General features: G+C 42.5%; 1 protein-coding gene across 2 annotated transcripts in view; it reads left to right on the top strand.

Moving 5' to 3' along the window:
- Positions 1-14,671, top strand: part of LOC117547779 (zinc finger protein 420-like) — a 389,236-nt gene that overhangs the window by 149,394 nt on the left and 225,171 nt on the right. Inside the window, exons 2-3 of one of the 2 annotated variants that reach the window (XM_034218595.1) lie at positions 742-1,215; positions 1,738-1,803. The exons of the other annotated variant lie outside the window; for it this stretch is intronic. Coding sequence (XP_034074486.1) covers positions 1,204-1,215; positions 1,738-1,803 — 78 coding nt within the window. The 5' untranslated portion in view covers positions 742-1,203. The remainder of the gene's footprint in view (positions 1-741; positions 1,216-1,737; positions 1,804-14,671) is intronic. 2 annotated transcript variants of the gene reach the window in all.

Raw genomic sequence — 14,671 nt, 5'->3', positions numbered from 1 at the left:
TTAGCAGCTAGCGCTAAGCTAAGCGACGGTTTAGCTCATTAGATAAATAGATATACTTTATTTAAATAATTATTTGCCTTAAACTGAGAAATGATTGTGTCACAGCAGAAGTGTTTTCAGGCATTACACAAGTTAAGCATATTTAAAAGATATAATAAAAATGAAGCATTAGCAGCAAGTTTACACACGGGACACACATCACTAGAGTATCTAAAGAATACACAATATACAGAAAATACTGAATACATGGAGTACATTAAACAGTCTTACTTGCTAATGTTTGCTTTCGGTGTTAACTTAGTGATAGTTAATGACACAGATAGCGTTATAACTGTGGTTCAAACAACCGTTAATGTCACTTTCTATGTGAATAAAGTCATTTTAATGAAACAAAAGTGAACAAACTGAGCTGTAAATTAGAAAGTAAGTTGCTACACAGATTATGATGAATTATATCTAAATATTTGTATTAATAATAATTTACACAGAAAACCAACTTGTTATCATAATGGTTAAAGTCATTTGCATGTAATGTTAATAACTATCTGACCTTTCTATCATGTTCTCCTCTGCTTAACATCACATTGACTAAATGGATCAATTTGGAACATGTTTACGTCACAGCAGCATAGATGAGACAAGGCACTGCACATGATGTGATAAAACACTAAATATAAACATCTAGAAATAGAACATATCATTGAATAAACTCTTTGAATTCCTCCTCTTCACTCCTGACAGTTTTCCACCTGAAGCAGCTCTGTGGTCTTCATCAGGACCCAGTGTCCCCAGAGCGGACCTGAAGCAGCTCTGTGGTCTTCATCAGGACCCAGTGTTCCCAGAGAGGACCTGAAGCAGCTCTGTGGTCTTCATCAGGACCCAGTGTCCCCAGAGCGGACCCGAAGCAGCTCTGTGGTCTTCATCAGGACCCAGTGTCCCCAGAGAGGACCTGAAGCAGCTCTGTGGTCTTCATCAGGACCCAGTGTTCCCAGAGAGGACCTGAAGCAGCTCTGTGGTCTTCATCAGGACCCAGTGTTCCCAGAGAGGACCTGAAGCAGCTCTGTGGTCTTCATCAGGACCCAGTGTTCCCAGAGAGGACCTGAAGCAGCTCTGTGGTCTTCATCAGGACCCAGTGTTCCCAGAGAGGTCCTGAAGCAGCTCTGTGGTCTTCTCAGTGTTTCCAGCTTAAAATAAGCTTTATGAATGCAGCCCCAGGTAGGTGTGTGTGTGATACCTTAATAATTACTTTCTCTAACATTATTTATCCCACAGTATATTCATAAGTTATATGCATACCGTTTAGTTTGAGTAAACGCTCCCCTTTTACCTTCAGCATATTGTTTTAGTATGGTAACTCTTCTTTATTACCGTTAGCATACTGGTTTCTGTTGGGTAACTCCTTTTATGTTACAGGATGAATCCTCAGTTTATTGACTTGTTGTTTCTAGTCTCCTCCTGACTGACTGAGTCCTGGAGCTGTGAGTTTCTCCTCTTCAGTGAAGCAGCTTTATTACTGTCTCCTATTGTTGCAGACAAAGTAGCATTACATGGAAATATTCAAGTAAAGTAAAAGTACCTCTAAATAGTACTTAAGTACAGCACTTGAGTAAATGTACTTAGTTACTTCTCACCTCTGCTATGAACCTACGAAGTAGCTGTAGATTAGTTTTGTTGTGTCTGTCGGTTGTATTGAGTTGTCTTGTTTTGTGTCAGCTGTAGTTGTGTTGATTATTTCAGAGACCCAGCCGGAGAAGGAGAACTGAGAGCAGCATGGAGGAGAACAAAGAGACCCCTGGAGCTCAGGTCAGTGTGCACTTCATCACAATATATTCCTAATTCCAGCGTTTCCGCCAGGCGGGCGTCTTGCCGTCATTTGACGCCCTTATTCAGCTCGGAACGCCCTGAACTCGAGCCGAGGGCGTCCAAAAGAGTTTTTATCGCTTGAAATGACGAAAAAGGAGAAGGACAACCCTCTGTTGGAGGGGCAAAGGAGTCTGGTGGGATTCTTTTCACCGCCAGCAAAGCGTGTTCCTGTGCTAGTGGAGCACGCGCGTGAACTGCGACCGCCGGAGCCTCGCAGCGGCGAAACTGAGGCTCTGGTAAACTGTAGTAACATGAAGAGCCGTTTGGGAGCCGAAAGGGCCGGCTCTTCTTAGTGAGCCGAGCCAAATGATCCGACTCACTAAAAAGAGCCGGGATTCCCATCACTAATACGTAAAGAGATAGTATCTGTAGTGGCTATTTGTCAACAACAATAACACTTCAAAAGGCCACTGAGGCACCAGGTATAGTGAATCTTACGCAGATCATGAGTTGGTAATGAGTCCATTGTCCAGACAAGGCATCGACGTTTTTGTGGTATTTATTAGCTTCACCTTGGCAAGATCAATACAGCAAAAGGTGTTGAAATGTTTGCTGAACTCAGCCCTGATACTGGTAAAAAACCATAGACCTTCCCGGTGCCCACTGACTGCTGCTGTGCCCTGATTGACTTAAATAAACCCAGCTGCGTGCCCAAATTGACCCATCACCTTCAAAATAAAAGCATTTTAGCTGGAACACAACTTAACTCAAATAATATGGTTGTAAATTAATTCTACAAAACAAAATATAACAAATAAATAGATTAAATAAATGTGAAAAATACTGAATAGCTTCCACAGTATCTATAACCGACGGCTCAATTCAAAATTCAAGTCCAGGGTTTCCCTCACATAGACTTCACTTGGGCCGCCCAGGTTTAACGGCCACCAAAGTACATTTCGCGACCCATTCATTATTATTTTTGTATCCGTCCGCGAGCACGACGCCATCTGCAATGGATTTACTAGTGGACAATGATTCCTCGCTTGCTGTACCTGTTCGCTCTGCTATCGCGTGGAGGGTCTGCTAACAAGCCGCCAACAGAAAGGTTCATGTTAATGTTGTTGCACCTCACGAATGCCTAACACTGTTATCCCCAAATGAAAGATCACAACCTGTTTGAAATATACAATATGAATGCACAATATGGTTAGATAGAGGTTAGAACGTTGTTGTCTACGATTCTTTAATTGTCAGATCAAGTCTGAAATGTGACTTGCATCACAGCAGCTCCATGTGTAACATCAACATAGACACATAAGACAAACACAATACATGAGAAACAAACAACTAACATGTAACATAACGGCAGGATCAGTGAGAGCTGCTCAAAGAGCCTTCAGCGTGCATCTGATCTGTAGCTCAGTGTTTACTGAGAGGACTGACTGGAGCACAAAGGATGCCTCAGGCTGACTTTAGTGAATCTCCATTAGATGGTAGCAGTTCAGATTCTCTGTTAGAGCATGCTTTGGGTCCCAGATGATGCTGTTGGACAGCCTCTCAGGTTATTATGGTCTGTGAGTCAGAAAGTCTCTGACAGGGTGACCAACAATCTTTGAGCAGATTTCTAACAGGTGGAGCAGTTTTGCCAAAGTAACAACATGCTGATACCGGTTAGTAAAAACCATGAATTAATGCTTTGACAAGTCTGCAGACAGACGGCAGGCGAGAAACCTTTTAAAATGTGTGTTTTCTGAATGGAGATCGGCTAAGCTAACGCAGTATATGCTCCGACCGTCCACACTCACAACAACGGCTTACATACATAAATAACCCAGCGACTGTATTCGCCATGACACAGGCAGTCTGTGGTTTGTACTTGTTTAACTTGTGTCTAGTTTCTGAACAGATATGAGGAGCTCTGAGGGCTAACGGCTGATGTTGGTTTTGTTGTTCACATTGAAGATGACGTCACGGCTCCGCCTACACTGCGTTACTATAGTTACTGCCCCAGTTTCTAAACTGTATTGGAAACACAGAATACAGTGAGCCTGGCCTACCAAGGCCTAGCTATACCGTACTAAGCCGTGCGAGGCCCTGCAGTGGAAATGCGCCATAAGTGGATGTCATTGAAGACCTTTACAAGAGCAGTCTCAGTGCTGTGGTTTGGACGAAAGCCTGACTGGAACACATCGAAACAGCTAATTAAATGCAAGAAATTACTCAACTGTTGAAAAACAACTTTTTCAATGATTTTACCTAGAAATAGAAGGTTTGATATGGGCCTGTAATTGTTCATTACTGAAGCATCTAGATTATTCTTTTTTAAGAGCGGTTTAATGACTGCAGTTTTCAGGGCCTGTGGAAAAATACCTGAGTGAAGAGATTTGTTTACTATATGAAGTAGATCTGAGGCCATGCAAGGCAAAACATCTTTGAAAAATCCTGTTGGAATAATATCAAGGCAGCAGGAGGAGGATTTTAGATGTTGTATAATGTCCTCTAGGTTTTTATCATTATCTGATGGAACTGTGTCATGGTGTTTGAATTGATTTTAGGTGGACACAGAGACAACACATTTGCTGTACCTGATGCAGAGGCACTGACTGCTTGTCTGATTCTCTGAATGTTGTCAGTGAAGAAGGCAAAATCATTAGGTGGATAGAAGTTCAGAGGCTACTGAGGTTAGTTAGTCTGTCGACGGTAGCAAACAAGGCACGTGCATTGTTTTTGTTTTTGGCAATGATATCAGAGAAGAAACATTGTCGTGCAATTCTCAATTCCAAATTATAAAAGCCAAGTCTCTCTTTATAGATTTCAAAATTAACTTGGAGATTTGTTTTTCTCCACCTACGTTCAGCTTTTCGACACTCTCTTTTTTCTGTTCTCACGGTCATGGCCTTTCTCCATGGAGATATTTTCTTGCCAGTCACTTCCTTTACCTTAGTTGGAGCAATGGCATCTATAACATTTTTATTTTTGAATTAAAATGATCTACTAGCTCAGGGGTGGCCAACCAGTCAGAGGTTAAGAGCCACATTTTTTCTATTTTACTGCAAAGAGCCACATCAAACACACAGTCACTGATACCGCTTGTTTCAGTTTTTTGTTTTCTGGAGACAAGATTTCAACCACGTCACTGATGCATTTTGTGGCATTGGGATATATATTTTTTAAATCCTCTGGAGCAGAGAGAGGAGCTGTGGATTATTGTTATTGATTAATGCATCAGTGTTTCTTAGGGTCAAAAACACTAAACTCACAACTTAAAATGAAAGTGTTTAGTTTATTTAATAAAAGAGCACATGTTCAATGTTAAAAGTGACAGTAGTTATAGATTATTTGCAATTTGGTGCTATATATATATATTAAAAAAAAATAATAATTATATATATTTTTTAAACACCTTGAATTTCAGGGGGGGGCACGGGGCTCCGTTGGCGGGGCGCAGCGCCCCTCCAAGACAATGGTAGGGGAAACACTGGATAGTGTTTAATCAACGATAGGTTTCCCCCCCCTCAAAGGTGATTGGTTCACTGCATCACAGGTATTATTGTGATTGGCTCTTGGGCCACATCAAAATTAGACGCGCTGTCATCCTCTCATACTGACACCTGACACCACACATACACACGTAGGGAGAGCCGGGACGAAAGTAACACGGGACGAAAGTAACACGGGACGAAAGTAACACGGGACGAAAGTAACACGGGACGAAAGTAACACGGGACGAAAGTAACGGAGCGATTTTATCCGAGCCCAAACAACTTTGACCGGCCAAATTACGTCAGAATGATCAGCATTCAATACTTAACAGACCTACTAAATATCAGGTTTAACTGTCAGGAGTAGCTAGTGTTGTCACGATACCAACATTTTGGTTTCGATACCAAGTCAAGAATTGCGATTCCGATTCTTTTTCGATACTTTTCTTAAAAAAAGGGAAACAGTCTTAAATGTAATTATTGTGCTTTATTTCACACCAGAACCATAACCATAACACACACTTTTAAACAATGAGAACAATAAATAAAAGAAATGACAAGAATTCGTATTAAATCAAATTAATACATTTCTTACAGACAGGCCTCGTGGTGTCCGTAGGCTTGCTCTCACTGTCAGAGATATAGCTAAAATACTTCCAAATGTCACTTCTGTTGTCTTTTTTGTCAACAAGCCGAGGCGCAGCGGCAGCTGCACTCCCACTTGCAGCCATGCTTCTCGTTTTCTCACGTGCTCTGGCAGCTAGCGCGTGCACGAGAGAGGGGAGGCACTTAGAGCGTGCTTGAGAGGGGAGGGACTTAGAGCGTGCTTGAGAGGGGAGGGACTTAGAGCGTGCTTGAGAGGGGCGGGACTGCAGGCACGGCTGCAGTGCAGGGAGTGGAAGCAGAGCGCTGAACACACACGGCTCTTATTAAACGGCGCTTTCTCACCGGAGTACTTTTCCCCGTCATTCTTAAAGTACCGATACTAATGAAACGGAGGAATAGTAACGTTTTTAACGGCAGGGTATCGCGGTACCTTTCAAGTATCGGTACACCGTGCAACACTAGTCAGGAGTCAGTGTCTCTCCCCCAAACTCACACATATACAATTCGATATGAACTGAAGAGCCGCATGAAACTAGGCAAAGAGCCGCATGCGGCTCGAGAGCCGCGGGTTGGCCACCCCTGTACTAGCTCATTTACTGAGATGTTAGCAGGGGCAAGTGTGGAAGAAACATTCAGAGTAAACATTTCCCTAGTATTTTCAGTTAAATATCGCTTTGTGGTTACCTCTTTTTGAACATTTGTGTGAACAGAAATAGAGCTCTCAAAGGAATGATCAGAGAGCGCAACATCAGTCACCACAACCTCAGAGATATTCAGACCCTTTGAGATAATTAAGTCCAGAGTGTGCCCCTTATTGTGCGTGGGCTCCGTCACATGCTGAGTCAGTCCATAGTTATCAAGACAGCCCCTCTGTCCTGGGGGTTGTCAACATGGATGTTAAAATCACCAACACTGACTAGATGGTCAAAGTCAAAACACACTATAGACAGCAGCTCAGTAAAGTCATCAAAAGAAGCTAAGAGCACAGCTGAACTCCTGCAGCCCTGAGGGGACCCTACATTGGTTGTGATGGCAGATGACAGGGTTTTGTTAACCTTCACAAGTTGCTCTCTACTGGTGAGGAAAGCGGCATACCAGTAAATCAGGTATGGATTTACTTCAGTTTTGGCCATTTTTGGCACCAAGATGTCTGCTTGTATTGTGTTGCTGCTGAGAAGTCTAGGAAGAGGGCTCTTGCATAGGTGTGACCTTTATCTAAATGTTTAGTGATGATATGAACCAGAGTAGCAACAGTACCACCCCCTTGCTTATAGGCAAATTGGTATGGATCAAGTATGTCTTGTCCGTCACAATAGGTTTCGCTGAAGAGGTCATTCCTGTCATGGTTCTCATGGTGTCCCACACTTTTTTGTGGTCTTTGGCTTTAAAAGCATTTCCCAAAAGCTCTCTGTGTTTTGATTCCCTCAATTTGACTTTCAGTTATTTCTCTGTCTAAGTGCTCCCATAGCTATTTTCCTGGTTTTTATAACTTGTTTTAATGTCCTTAGTCACATATGATTCATTACTTGGATAGATTTGTATTTCTTTAGTGGGAACACAGAAGTTAATATAGTCTTTAGGGATGCTCCGATCGATCGGTCACCGATCAAGATCGGCCGATACTCACTCTACCGATCGATCTGTGCTCTCTAAACATGCCGATCGCGAGAGCCGATCGCATGACGTAAAATACATGACACTTTTCTCTGTTTGTGGCAAAACAAGCTCGCCAGAATGGCTTCACCGGTCTGGCAGTATTTTAAGGTGTCCGAAAAAGACAGTAAAATAGCGGTATGCAACGTGTGTGAAGCAGAAATCCTGCAGCGAGTGAAACCTCTGGAACTAGCTAAACTAGTTATACATATATGTATTCTTCACTGTCGGGTCACTCATTACTGGATCAGTGAGCTGCATGAGATACTGACAGGCTGTCAAGAGAGGGAAGAGGAAAAGAGAGCGCTTCCGCTCATTTCTCCCGTGTTATTATTAGGGTTGCAAAATTCCGGGAATTTTCAAAGATGGAAACTTTCCATGGGAATTAACGGGAATTTATGGGAATAAACTGGGAATGTTCCAAATTGAAGGTTGGCTCTTCATAGGGAACTTAAATATAGTTGGGGAAAGTATATTTTAGCATAATCTTGACTAAAACAAACAGATGCCGTTCAAGTACACTTGAATATCCATGCCATAGCACACTGCTCACTGCATGGCTATTGTTTCCACACCCCCTACAACAGGGGTAGGCAAGTAAGTTTGGCCGTGGGCCAATTTTTTGCTGAGCCGCAAGATGGCTAAAAGCGTCAGCTAAATGCAATGTAATGTAATGGCGGGCCAGAACATAATCAAAGCCTAATTCAAGGAATTGATTTTGGTAAGAGGGCGCAGCGCCCCTGTTCCCAGGTTCAGAAAAAACTGATATCGCTGATGACCCTCCCCATCAACACTCTGATGCGCAGTCAGATCCGCTTATTGGTTCACTGATGATATAAGCGCCCAATCCAGAGCCTCTGGCTAGACCCGCCCAAAGGGAGGCTCGTCCTCTCTAGCCCCTTTTCAGTCCCAAAGCCAGGGCTATTATCTGTATTTTAACAGACGTATCTTTTAAATTGAGGTGTATTTATTGTTCTCTTCAAAGTTTATTCTTCTCTGAAATGTTAGGGAGGATGGTCCTCCCTTTCCTCAATGGACGAGCCTCCACTGAGTAAAGTAGAGTTATTAACTAGGTAGCAGTGTTGTTTAACATACTTTTATTCTGATAAGTATTGTCAAGTTCTCTGGGTTTTTGGCATTTATTTGAATGTTTGCACATTTGAGAGGCGTGAGGGGCAACAGAGGATGCATGGACAACTGGAATCCTTGTTCCTTTTCTTTATTTCAACTTTTCAAGGACACATTAGGATTCTTTCAGGTTGAAAACCCTTAAAAAATACCAAAGGACAAAATAAAAATAAATCAATTACAGCATGTTTTGCTTTGCAATTTAATATATATTTTTACTCAAACTCAATGTATTTAATAGTTAAATAAGTACTTTAATTGACCTGGTTCCCCCCAACCACACATTTTCCATATGTGACCCGCTCTATCGAAATCAGTCGGAAGTCGCAACGGCTCATTTCAAAATAAACGTGCATTTACGTAAAAAAACTAGTTTTTCGGGTTTCGGTGTTTTGTTTGATTCTAAATAAACAAAGTCTTGGCTTTCAGAATATGACATTTTTATTTCCAAAATCACACGATAAATACATGTTTGAAGCTTGTAAACGGAAGATGACAGCTCTCCCTCGCCACTCTGCTCTTCCACAGCGCCGCTTCCCCTCCCTCCGCTGACATTATGAATGTAAGCTGATATGTCGGGACAGAATTTATTTTACCGGACAAATTTGAAACTTACCGGTCATGTTTCAATAATAATAATAATAAGAATGGTGGAGCAGAGTTTCCGTTCGCAGGTAATCACCGGACTATGACAGGATATGCTGAAACTCAGTTAATGGGGCTCATTTTTATATTGCTTCAGTTTATAATCGTTACAAATCGAAAAGTTCAGATTCATTTTTCAATAAATGAAAATGATTCCACAAACAACATAATTATTACATTCAAATAAACTACTTGTAGTAGATGAAGTACATTATTCAAAAGTTTACATTAACTTTGAATAATAACACGGGAGAAACGGATGCTCTCTTTTCCCCTCTCCTGACAGCCCGTCAGTTTGTCATGCAGCTCGCTAAACAGTGGGCGGGGCTTCAGGTGATCATGCAGAGCTGCGTGTCTCTGTCAGACTCAGCAGCTGATCTGATCTCTCTCTCGGGTCCGGTTACACTTCACTCCCGTTTATGTCCATATCGATCAGATCCAGCTCTCCTGATCGGCCTTTATAGAGAGCACCGATCAAACTATTAAGAGTGAATATCGTTTTTGCATCAATCTTGATACAGGGTAGTTATTATGTTATAGATTGGATTCCTAAAGCTTTTAGTCTACTATCCCATCATTCAAGGGTGGTTTTCACTATAAGTAATGTTTGTTTTTTTAGGCGGACACTAGAATTTACATGTTTTTACTATGTTCCATCTGAATTTACTTTAAAATAAAAACATCTATATTGATTCTGACACTTCTACATCCAACTCACAGATGTAACCTTGCTTTGAGAGAAAAGATTATTAATTTACCCCTTTTTAGAAGTGAAGATATAGTCTTTGTTGTGTTAGTGGCATTTTCGAGCCTGAAACCTGAAAAAACAGGCTCAGGGCTTAAGAGGTTAAATGCTAGCAGGAGTTGGGTTTGCACTTCAGTCTTTTTTCTTTTGGTACCGGTGATATTCACGTCCGGGTGATGCTTTTTTAAATGAGTGTGCAAGTTTCATGTATTGCCAGCCGCGTAACCAATTGTAGTTGAACAATGCCGACAAAAAGCTTTGGTTCGGTCCACCTGTCTTTGTCCGTCATCCTTGTTCGTAACTGCGAAACCAAAATGTTCCCAAACCGGAGACTTCAATGATGCTGGAGGATTTTCAAGCTCAACTTTATCTGCGTTCGCCATTTCGCTAGTTCCTCAAATTACTGACTAAATTTGAACGCATCCCTCTGACCAGCTCTCATAGTATATCTCTCGTCCAATGAAATGACTTGCTCGCTCTGACGCGTTGAACCCAATGTGAGCAAATTACTCTGAATGCTGCGACGCAGCACCTGAGATTGCTTCCAAGAAGTTGTTCACGTTCTCAATTATTTTACGTTTAACGTTATATTAGTTCGGTACACACGTGAACCGAACGGTACGAGTACGTATACCGTTACACCGCTAGTGTATAATATATATCACTCAGTATAACAGGCCTACTCTCTTTATTTGCTTTAGTCGATATTTTTCTAAGACCATTTAGTGCTTCACATAATAAAATACACAACGGCTGTAGCCTGATTATGCTTTACGAGCTGTTGTAGGTGTGTGTGGTACAGTGTGTAGGTGCGTGTTTTACAGTGTGTGGTACAGTGTAGTGTTAATTTCGTTGACTAAAACAATGATGAAATATGTCCACAACCTTTATTTCCACGAAAACGAGACGATGATGAGACGGCACCGACGGCAGTAAACAATAACTGCAACGAACAATATCGTTGACGAAAAGTGACGAGACGAAAATGTAGTTTACTAAATAAAAACTATGCCAAAATCTCTCTTTACTTTCGTTGACGAAAAATGAGGAGACGGAATGTTATCAAAGAGAACGTTACATCTCTGATAGGCAGTTTTTCCTCCCAGCAGTTCCATTTCCGGTGCTGCGGCAGGGCAGCAGCTGTGTGTCTGTGCTGCGCGTGGCGGTACATTTGAATTACACCGGGCAGCGGCACACTGTGAACTGTCAGGAAGACTCGGGTCTAACTCATGGTCTAACTAACCTTATTTAACAGAAAATAAAATGGCAACAACAGGGCTTGGGAGCAGTGGTCGCACTCGCGTTAACCGAATACCCCCCCGTCAGCGCGAGTGAGTGATAAATTGTGCACTCCACGGGTAATAATGGATTATGACGGAAATGTTACGATCCTGTCCGTCAAAATGACTGACAACGAAAAAGTCTAAAGTCACCACTGCTTGGGAGAAAGAAACGATGTGATATTTGGGCCCATTTTCGCCAACGAGGCGGAGAAAAAAAGCGAATGCATTGTTTCATCAGAAGGGAAGCAATGTGGCCAAAACACAGCTGGTAAAAACACCACAAACCTGAACAGATACTCTCTGCAAAGCTTCTTCATCATTCAACCTGTGTTTTTCATCAAATAAGGACAAGATATAATCTTATTTATTTATATATACTAAAATGACAAATTATTGGTTTTGGCTAGACTAGTTTGACTGAAATGTTCTATATAATCTGATGACTAAAAAACTCAACAGTTTTCTTTGACTAAAATAACACTAAAATGCTCAGACTTTTAGTCGACTAAAACTTGACTAAGTAAAAACAGGATGAAGGTGACTAAATAAGACTAAAACTAAAAAGGAAATTTAGCAAAGGACTAAGACTAAAACTAAATTAAAAAAATAGCTGACGAAATGAACACTAGTACAGTGTGTGTGTGTGTGTGTGTTGTACAGTGCGTACGGCGGACAGACGGGTCTCAGTTGGTTTGGTGTCCTCTTTTAATCGCCTACTTGTAAATACAACTTTTGGCCCGTAATTTCAATTCCCCATTTCAGCAACCAGAGAGAGGGGGGGATATATCCAGTCTCTGATTGTGTTTCGTTATTATGAGAGTGCTCTCATACTTGTTTGATTCTGAAATTGTATATATTTATATAAATGTGTGTGTGTCCGCATCTGTAGCCTGTTATTGTCTCATTATACCGCACTGTGAATGAATCAAAGTAAATATATATATATATATATCGTCTGTCAGTCGATTAAAATAGTTAATCGAGATTAATCGCAGATTTTTTTATCTGTTCTAAATGTACCTTAGATGAATATTTTCTTTTTTTAGTTGTAATACTCTTACCTGTGTGTGTGTGTGTGTGTGTGTGTGTGTGTGTGTGTGTGTGTGTGTGTGTGTGTGTGTGTGTGTGTGTGTGTGTGTGTGTGTGTGTGTGTGTGTGTGTGTGTGTGTGTGTGTGTGTGTGTGTGTGTGTGTGTGTGTGTGTGTGTGTGTGTGTGTGTGTGTGTGTGTTTTCGTACAATGTCCCACTGTCTGGCTTCCTGCATATCTGTTAGCGCAGCTAACTAGCACCAGATGCTAACAACAACAATACACGTAAGGTCTCTCCCGGTCCTCCCGATGGCCAGTCGGTGCCTGCCAGTGAGCGTGGAAGTGTGGTCTGCCGGGCGGCAGGAGCGGGGCTGTCAACATCAGCTTGTAGATGGTACTTTAAACTTGATGCGCTCTGAAACTACGGGGTGGCCGAGGACAAAAAACATGCCTTAACTTGACAGCCCTAATATATATATAAGTCATCATGAACACATCTGTCCATCAGACAGAGGGCTGCTGTGCCTCCTGTCATCATTAATGGACGTCTTTTTAAAATGACCGCTCAGAGGAGAGGATTTCTAATTTCTCTAACCGCCTGCTGCTTCCCCTCCTCTCTCCTCGGTTCCCCTCCTCAGTCCTCCGCTCCCATCTCCTTTGGGCGGGACTAAGTATTGAGGAGGGGAGGAGAGGAGTCGAGGAGGGGAAATTTGAGTATTGAGAAACCTCTATTGGCTCCTTTATCATTAACAAAGCATTTGTCCAGGATATTGTCTTCCCTGCTGTGATCCCTAACATACAGCTGGAATCCAGGTAACACAGTCTCCAGGCGACATTGCTTCATGTCCCAGAGCACTATTGCCGGTGCATCGGTGGCTGAGTTGTAGCTCGTGAACACAGTGTCCTCTGCCGCTGGGAGGCACGTAAACAACAAACAGTAAAATACACCCGAATTCTCTAGGCAGATAAAAGGGTCTTAACGTCTTGCCGAGAATTTCTACGTTGGGATCACAGGTTTTACATTTGACTGAGTATGATCGGCACCACAGATAATTAATATACACACAAATACCGCCTCCTCTGGTTTTCCCCGAGTTCGCATCACTGTCTGCTCGAACAAGGGTGAGTCCGGGTACTTCAAAGAGATTCAGGCTTTGTAGATTGTAGCCAACTTTCCGTGAAACATAATAAAGAGGCCTCAAGAAATTCATGACAGTACCTTGTGTATGTCCTTAGTGTGTCCACGTTGTGGCTCAATGAGCACAGGTTTGTGAGAATGATGGATGGAAGTGGTGGCCGGCTGAATCTCTGCTGGAGGCGATTCTGAACGCCTCCCCTCCTTCCTCGTCTCTTTTTCCTGGTGTTTCTAAGCGGCTCCCGAGGGATTTCATCCAATATTGAAGAGCACAGGTGGCTTGGTGTATTCGTAGGAAGCCGGTCGCATTGTAGCTCTAGCATAGCCTCGCGGCTGTAGCAGCGTAGAGGCCGGGGCTCCTCGCCTGTTCGTGCTGTCACTCAGGTGTGTCTTGGAAAGTTGAATGGCCAGACATGGTCTGCAGAAGGCAAATGTAATCCACAGGATCAAAAGCATGGTCTCTCAAAATGACGTTTCATACAGACACGACAAAGTTTAGACAATAATTAGACCACAAAAACAAGACGAACGGAGCATACTGAGACTCGCAGTGACAGGATGCGGTCTCCCTCTGTCTCCAGTACACCAGGGGTGGGAGTAAGTCATAGATGTGCAAGTCCCAAGTTACTGGGGTTAGAGTCAAGCAAGACAAGTCCTACAAAATCGTGATGAATAACCCCAGTTTCCACATTTAAATCAGTTAAAAGACAGTGGTTATGAAAACTAGGGTTTTATTTTCAACATTAACAACAATGGAGAGTGGGGCTCTGAAATCATAAAACGGGTAATAGGGGGAATAATTGGGCAGTTCAGTGTGTGTGTGTGTTACGGCTGCTGTTTCTGCCTGCTCGGTAACCTGTCTGGGATTGTCTGCAGCTGTGTGTGATTATGTAAATGAGCTGTGTGGTTGCCCCAACGTCATTGGCTGTCATCTCCTGGTCCACTTCCGAGGACACTGATTGGAGCACGCCGGGCCCGACGTTCTCCAATCCCTGTGCAAGCCCAGCGCACACCTGCTGGAGAGGACTACAAAGCCTGGGAACAATTATCACTCGGGAGGCTCTGTGTTGTGAGACAGACGCCTCTAGCCTCCTGTTGTGCTTATGCTCGTTAATCCATTGAATGTTCTGTGTTTTGTTGTACTGCGTAGCAGCGTGTTA

This window comes from Gymnodraco acuticeps, unplaced genomic scaffold, assembly GCF_902827175.1.
Source record: "Gymnodraco acuticeps unplaced genomic scaffold, fGymAcu1.1, whole genome shotgun sequence".
NCBI lineage: Eukaryota > Metazoa > Chordata > Actinopteri > Perciformes > Bathydraconidae > Gymnodraco > Gymnodraco acuticeps.
This window is presented reverse-complemented; position numbering and strand designations above follow the sequence as displayed.